The 8,129-nt window shown below is 30.6% G+C and overlaps 3 protein-coding genes across 3 annotated transcripts in view; 2 read left to right on the top strand and 1 right to left on the bottom strand.

Annotated features, from left to right (window-relative positions):
* The window catches only part of LOTGIDRAFT_153506 (hypothetical protein), a gene marked incomplete at both ends in the record, with an annotated part of 1,647 nt that extends 1,365 nt beyond the window's left edge, over positions 1-282 (top strand). The window contains one exon of the mRNA XM_009057386.1: positions 134-282. Within this exon, the coding sequence (XP_009055634.1) occupies positions 134-282 (149 nt within the window). The remainder of the gene's footprint in view (positions 1-133) is intronic.
* Positions 283-669: 387 nt separating this feature from the next.
* On the top strand, positions 670-1,152 carry LOTGIDRAFT_153505 (hypothetical protein; the record flags this gene model as incomplete). The annotated part of the gene is made up of 1 exon (XM_009057385.1): positions 670-1,152. The coding sequence occupies one exon, from the start codon at positions 670-672 to the stop codon at positions 1,150-1,152; it is 483 nt and encodes a 160-aa protein (XP_009055633.1).
* Positions 1,153-5,361: 4,209 nt separating this feature from the next.
* LOTGIDRAFT_153504 (hypothetical protein) lies at positions 5,362-7,653 on the bottom strand (the record flags this gene model as incomplete). Its single annotated transcript, XM_009057384.1, has 3 exons — positions 5,362-5,814; positions 5,949-6,433; positions 7,518-7,653. The coding sequence occupies 3 exons, from the start codon at positions 7,651-7,653 to the stop codon at positions 5,362-5,364; spliced, it is 1,074 nt and encodes a 357-aa protein (XP_009055632.1).
* Between the last annotated feature and the right edge of the window lie 476 nt (positions 7,654-8,129).

Genomic DNA, 8,129 nt, shown 5'->3' with positions numbered 1-8,129 from the left:
TCAACATACTAAAAAACTTTATGATAAAATACAAATATTGTAAAGTCAGAGACTTGGAAAGAATTAACGCGAACGCAAAGGAAGGTGGGTTTTTTGCCTTTCCTACTACCTTTAATATTTGGTGGTATTGCAGCGGCGGGTGCAGCAACTGGTCGAATATCTGCCACAGCCAAAGCTGCCAACGCAAAGAAAGCAGCTGATGCTAAAGCCGCTGAAGAACGCAGACATAATTTAATAATGGAAAAGGAAGCCAAAGGTTCAGGAGTGGGAGATATGATCTAGACTTGTCTAATATTGATAGCAATCGAAAGAACTTAATATTGTTTGATGACTGCGTAGCGCAAAGAAATCAGGCTGTTCAACAAGAATTCTTCACGAAAGGAAGACATCACAACTGTCACTGCATATACCAATCCCAATCTTTTTACGGGATGAATTCTATGTTCATTAGAAAAAATGCAAATTGTTTTTTATCATTTGAATTAAATGACAAAGATTTATCTCAAATCATTCAGTTGATAAATCACGGAATGGACAGAGATGCATTTAAAAAGGTTTGTAAAGCTCAATGGAGAAACCCAGATGATCATGGATATGTATTTGTAAATACTAGAAAACCTGCGGGTGAAAGAGTAATAATCGGCATATGTTCATTTTATTTTTCTAAAAATGGATAATTGGAATAATATTTTAAAAAGAAATAGAGAATATATCAAAGCTAAGAATAAAATAAAGACCCAAATTGAAAATAATAAATTTCAACAACTTGGATTAACAGAAAATCTTCAAACTCTATTTCAACCAATATTAAAATCTCAAGAAGATATTAAAAAGAAATTAGCTTTAGAACCCACACCTCATATAGATCACCCCAAACCGATTGAATATGATGGTATTATAATTAGGACCTTAGATGATATAAATCGTCTTTTTTCAAACCCTGACCCAGATTTACCAAAAAGCATTTCACCAATCGTTGATGATGAGGGGTTATTGTTTAATGGATTTAGAATAAAATTTAGTGGAAATTTCCCTATATTCAAAATCGATACAAAAGGCTTTATATTTACATTAACAAAAGGATTAATAGATTTAATGAATGGCGGGGATTTTGATATTGCCGATTACAAGGATTTAGTAGCATACTACTAGTATTTAGTACATACGAAGTTGACGTAGTAGATGATTATGCTGAAGACAACAATCCAATCATACAAGAAATAGACGAATTCGAAGATATGGTAACTGGACAAGGTATAACGTTTTTATCCGACAACAACGAGGAACTACTTACAAATAATATTAGCGGCAATGAAGGAAGGACATCGATCACACAGACAATATAATGAAGTAAATTGTATATTAAAAAGACAACTAGAGAAAGGTATTATAGATAAAACTGATTATAAAAGCGTAATTAAAAATGTCACATAAAGAACAACTATTCGTTATCACCTCAAATAAATCAGACATTAAATTGTCTCTAGATTATGAGTACACGCAATCCACTTTAGCACCACACAAAGCTAATATCGAGAATGATATCGATGTGATAAATATACATTGCAATTTGATAAACGGTGGATTTTTCAATAAATACCAACGTCAGATTATTTACAGTCTTCCAACATTCACTGTACCGATAGGATATAGAATTATAGAGAAACCATTTAAAACGACATATTTACCACTTAATTCCTTTATGATTAAAGATATAAATCTGGAAATCAAAGATGGTAAAAATAGGTTTATAGATTTTGGTAACGAGGAAATTGTAATTCAACTTCATTTAAAACAAAAAAATTAAATTTATTGAGTAATTAAACACTCTTCATTCTCTTGAATAGTTAGATAATCGAAATCATCAAATTCATAGTTTTCATCCAAACTCAATTCATCTTTGTCACCATAAGGAAACACAATTCCTTCATCGTCCGGTGCTTTTCTCTTAACGAGATTCAGATAACTTCTGAAAACTTTCATTTGTTTATCATCATCCTTTGGAATAACTACTCCATTGGTGAAACTTTTTTCCATGGTTTCTTAAATTCATTCGTCACATCATGTCCACTAGCTAACTGAATGTAATATTCGACAGCTATCATAAGAGTAACCCTTAAACGTTTTCTTTTCTTTTAAAATACCGTCGGAAGTTAGAATGATATTATATTTAACTTTTGGCGCTAAATATAAACCATATATAATTCCACCATCATCGTAATCATTCTTTCCTTTACAATAATCATTTTCGGACACCAACCCAGCTTCATTTAATTTATCCCAATTGCTAGACGAAATGTATAAACTATCAGTATCTGTATAGTATATTTCCGGCTTATAAAATCTATCTATTACGTGAATAAAATTATTTATTATTATTTTACTGTGAGATAATACGAATGACCCCAAATGACTAGGTGTTAGTCGTGTAGATTTAGGAGGTGTACAGTCAAATTATTTTTCTTCTTCATTTATTTCAACGATATCATTTACTTTAGGAAAGCTTTTGACGTGTGAATCGATGTTGGTTTTTAAAGTTGCTTCACTCCATAGATGTCTTGATGTAGTTATATCCTTCTGAATAGATTTGCCATACAATGAATTACCTAATAATTATCAATTACTACCTACGTTTACTTCCTTCTCGTTTATATTTATTTCCCAGATCTCTCAAAATTAAAATATAATCTCAATATGGTGGAGTTTTAAAATTTTCTTCGTATACTATACCATCTAATATTCTAATAATTCGTCCACCGGCTTTAACTATTTCTTGAATATCGACCGATGTTAAAACGTCTGAACAGAAACCATTTCTGAACCTGATTTTAGTGCCAGTTTCCTTTTTGCCTTCTTTGTTGGTAAAAGTAATTTTATCTTTCGCTGGTATGGGTTGGAAGAACATGTTGGTAGGATATTCAAACAAGACTTTTAAAATAGCCGATCTAGGTCTACATTTCTGCTCATTAAAGAGCTTGACAAATTTTTTCCGTTGAAAGGCTCTCGCATTTTCCGCTTTAGGATATTCACTATCTAAATCTGACATTGCTGAAGCGTATAATCCGTTGGCATCAAAGGTCATTAGTTTAGTACATCTTATTTTTCTAAGTTTTGAACTTCCGTTTTATCTTTTTTACTTTTACTATATTCTTTAAATAAATCAATTATATTACTACTCTCGAGTTCTGTGTATTCACTCAATACATTACAAATTTCATCCATTTTATTCGTTTCAAATGATTTTCGATTTGCCGAAACTCTTCCTCCTTTAATGGATTGTCTGATAAAATATCTTATAAAAGGGTGTTTATTTGAGTAAACTTTTTCTAAGTTTTCTTTCCGGTGTGTTTCGGAACCATTCTAGTACTTTCATACCATTTCTTTATTGTAATGATATAAATAATACCAACCCTTTAAAGATAAAGAAGGAGCCGTCAGAATATTGGAAATATTCTGTAATACAACTTCTTTCATAACTTTGTTATATTTTATCAAACAAGCTCCGAGACATAACGTATCTCTTTTAGAGTAAGGTTCCCATTCGTGTCTTAAAGATTCCCAATTATCTTCGGTGTATTTTGCAATATTGATATCGGTGATCTTTCTCAAATTCATCGGTAGATTAGATGAATTTACTATGCCGCCAAACTACATGTTACTAGTGGACATTGCGTTAGTTTTTTCGCATTTTTAAGCACGATCCAGTTATCAAAAACGCTACCGTTATGAGAAATTAATGTTATTCTTTTTTGATCTATTTTTCTACGTTGTATCATTTGATCGATACAATCTTTACCCACAAATATTTCTACTATATTCATTAATTTATATTAAAATTCTTCTGGAACACTATCAGTGGGATTTAAATCTGGAAAGTTATGTTTTATTCTGTCTAACATTTTTCTTATTTTTCTAAATTAATTAACGTGCAAGAATAAGGAATGGCTTTATTCGTTTCTTTTTCGCTATAGGTTTCGCAAACCCATGCTTATAAACAATCTTCGTCAATTGTTGGAAAAACGTTTAGTTTCAGAGGTGAAACTTGTGTTACCGCATTATTATCTTTACAAGTTCTCCATACGTTTTCATCGTAATTATCTTCTATTTCTATAATGCCTAAGGTTTTGTTATTTCTTCTAATGGGACAGAAATGCGATTTATGTAAGTAAAATACCCAATCTAATTCCTCGGATACTTTCTTTGGTTGAAAATGTCTATGTTTGGGCATATAAATTTTAAAATTAGTATTGAATTTCTTATTGAATTCACAGATTCTAGCAGTTGTCATAACTCCTTTTCTGTTTGATTTTGAAAAACTGTTGATGAAATCTTGAAATTCTTTTGTGTAGTCTTTGTTTAAAACACGATTTACGCACTTTACAAAGCAGTATCTATCGCTTGGTATGTAACAATTTATACCGTCACTATATTCATTTATTTTTTTGAGTATGATAACACCACTTTTTTGATCTTTTTATTTCTTTGAAATTGTTTCTACGTAAAATGATTTTTCCCGAGAAATACCAATCAGAAGCATCCACAGTTGCGAAGAAATTGCGAAAAGTTTTGGCATTAAAGCCTACAAATTTCATTTTTTGTTTGTGTTCTCCATCTTGAATTATCTCTCCATCTAATTCAATTTGCCCTTTTAATGTTGTAAATATATCAGAGACAAGGTTAATAATACTGGAAAAAAGTTCATTTGATATGAATGTTTCATCGTCTAAAATTTCAATTTTATTCATATTTTTAAGCAACTATTTTTAACTAGGAATTTTTAACTTTTATTGATGATATTTCTACATCAAATTTATTTAAAATTTCGTTGAATTTTTCTAATTCTTCAATGGTTATGTTCTTATCTTCTCTCGATCTTTCGAAAAAAATGAATAATTTATTAAGATATGTATTTAAAATTTCTGTTTTCTTTTTATAATGAGCTTTCTGTTTTGAAGTAAAACCTAAAGTAATCAATCCACAAGATGAAGTTTGAACGGCAGTGAACGCGGATAATACAGTTGGGACAATTATTGGAAGCATTAATCCACCGGTTACGGCTGTTGCCACCGTTATCCCTACTGTTAGAACTGTGCTTAATGTTTTGAAAACAGAATCAATTCTACTCCATGTTTTTTCTACATTTGTTGAAGTGTTTTAGTTTTTCTTTTAGTTCATTTTGTTTTTCTATCATGTAGTTTTGTCTGCTTTCTAGTTCCATTTTTTAGGTAATTAAATTAAGTGAACTTCTAATAAAGCTGCTACGTCTTTACTATCTTTAATAAAAACTTCTATAAATACTAACGACATTTGTTTTTTCGAATCATTAATCTTGCTTAGATGAATTGAAAGATACGGTTTTTTTTAATATAGATTGATAACATATGCATCATCATCTCTTATTGTTGGTATCAAAAAATTTTGTTTTTGTTGACTTTTATGAATATCAATTGAGGTAAATATATCATTATTAACAAAATATAGTTTTACGTATTCATACTCTGTTGCTCGTAAAAACTCATAACTGCTTGCTTCTTTTTGTGGTTCTGGATTTCTAATAATACTTACTGATGGTGGAGTTTCCGTTTCCAATATCATTTGAAATTCACTAAATGAAAGAGTGTTATTTTCTTTATCTGGTATGATTAACATTCTAAACCTATATATATATTTTCCACTCGTTTTAATTTTATATAAGTGATCATTCTTGCTGTTTTCGTCGTTAATTTCTAATTCTTTAGTTTCTACATTTTCTGTACCATTGATAAACTGAAGAACTTTGCGAGCGTTAAATTGAGAATTAGATGAAAATCTTGTCTGAAGAATATTGAATCAACTTTTACCTGCAAAGGAAAAATAATTTCAATTATAAGTTTTCCTTTGGAAATAAAAGTAGAATAATCACCAAGAAACATTTTATGGGGATTATTAACACCACTATGTTTATATACTCTTATATTTGCTGTAATTCCATATTTTTTATATTCATAGACTTTTGATCTATCAATATTATCAGTAATAGAAGCATCGTCACGTCTCAAACTTCCAAATGGAAGACTAAAATAATATGATTTATTTTCTCTCTTGAGATACTTTTCTAATGCGACTATATTTTTATCCTGTTTTAAAACTAGGTTATTAATAGTGTATAACTGTTGTTGAATAACACTATCATCAATATTCTGTATTTGTTGTTGAATATAGGTTTTGATTTCGCTATCATCAATATTTTGTATTTGTTGTTGAATATAGGTTTTGATTTCGCTATCATCAATATTTTGTATTTGTTGTTTAATATTTCTTAGTTCTTTTTGTAATTCACTATTTAGTTTAGTTTCCAGAGCATTTAATTCCTGTTGAAACGTATCTTCATTTTCACCTGGAATGTTATCTATTAATTGTTGAATGTCTAATTTTTGTTTTGTAATCTTATCATCTAATTTAGATATTAATGAAATTAAATTTTGTAACTCAGTTTTGTTCACTACGTTGACTAATTGTTTTAAAAAAAACTTAATAAACCTGCTACCCCTTGTTGTAGTTTAGGGAGCCGCGGTGGCTCAGTGAGTTAGACGCTTGCTCGCTAACCTGAAGGTCCAGGGTTCAATCCCGGCATTAGTCGAGATAATACCTTCGGATTTTTCAACCCGGTTTCCCCCTGTCAGTGATGCAGGTACGAGGGGCTGACATGGAAAAAGCGTCTAGTCTTTCGGATGGGACAATAAACCGAGGCCCCGTGTGCTACAGGCTGTGCACGTTAAAGATCCCTCGACAGTTGGAAATCGAAAAAGAGCAGGCTAATGCCACTGTCCTGGCAAAATTTCCCTCATTGCACCCTGCATGGCGTTGCTCGTCTTCATTAGCCCACATGGTGCAGACGTAGGACGTAAAACTCCATTCATTTCATTTTTTTTCTTGTTGTAGTTTAGTATCAAAATTTGTATTATTTAGTTGACGTTTGAAGAATCTTTTCACATTACTTATTTTATCTTCTAAATGGTTTTTATTTACTTCAATTGAATTTATTTGTTCCCGTAAATATTTCTTGTGAACATCGTCATTGTCATTTTCCAGAGACTTTAAATTAGTTACTTTGAAATTGTTCATATCTAAATCACCTTGAAGAGTATCCCCGATTAGATCCACAAAGTAAGGTTTCGCTATATTTATCCACGCTGTAGTGTTCGGTTTTTTTAGTTTCTAAAGATAAAGAACCTAATCCAAACTTGTTCGCCATTTTTATTGAGTTAAATTTATCATAATTTCTTCAAACTGTTTTCCTAAACTTAATTGATATAAAACCCAAAGTGAAAGCTGAACACAAAACTTTTGTCCCGGTAATTGAATTTGAAAGGTAGAACATTTGATTGGTTTATTAGTCAATTGCACTATCTCTTCAGTGGGTTCTAATCCATAAGAATCGAAGAAATATAAGTCATTTGAAGAGTCTTTGTACAAAGGAGAATGATGAACTCCTTTTTGATAGGAAGTATGTATATTTGTTATAGCGTAAAATTTACCTTTCTTATATTTCAGATCATTTATTTCATCTCTCATACAATAATAAAACGGTGATATATTTAACTCATTCGCCCATCTCATAAATTGAAAGTTTGTAGTTGTATCGGTTCCGTATTTATCGAGAAAGATATTCATTTTTAAAAGTCAGTTTTTTGATGTTCGTTTTGATAAAACCTACCTATGATTTGTTCTTTGTCTTGATCGATGAATTCATATGTCGGAGGTGATGTGGTGTTTACTTTATCAACGATGAATATTTCGTTTGTCCAGTATCCAACGTAACCTTTTTCGAATTTGCTTTTATATTTGAAAATAGAACTCGATCTCCGACTTTAAATTTGGGTTTGATATTTAAATTCTTTATTTCATTTTCGTAGTTATGTTGTGCGTTAATTGACTTTATAATATTTGGATTATTTGAGGCTTGTGTTGGTGTGACACCTATAGATGAATGAATTTTGTTATTGTATTCATCTACAACCTCTGGTAATATTTTAAGCCATTTTTGAGATTTCAATTCCGTGAACTTTTTGAATAATTTATTTTTTAGAGTTCTATTATATCTCTCAATAACTCATTATGCGTGCTGTAAATTTCAAATCCCAGAGATT

Source organism: Lottia gigantea, assembly GCF_000327385.1.
Source record: "Lottia gigantea unplaced genomic scaffold LOTGIsca_3, whole genome shotgun sequence".
Lineage (NCBI taxonomy): Eukaryota > Metazoa > Mollusca > Gastropoda > Lottiidae > Lottia > Lottia gigantea.
This window is presented reverse-complemented; position numbering and strand designations above follow the sequence as displayed.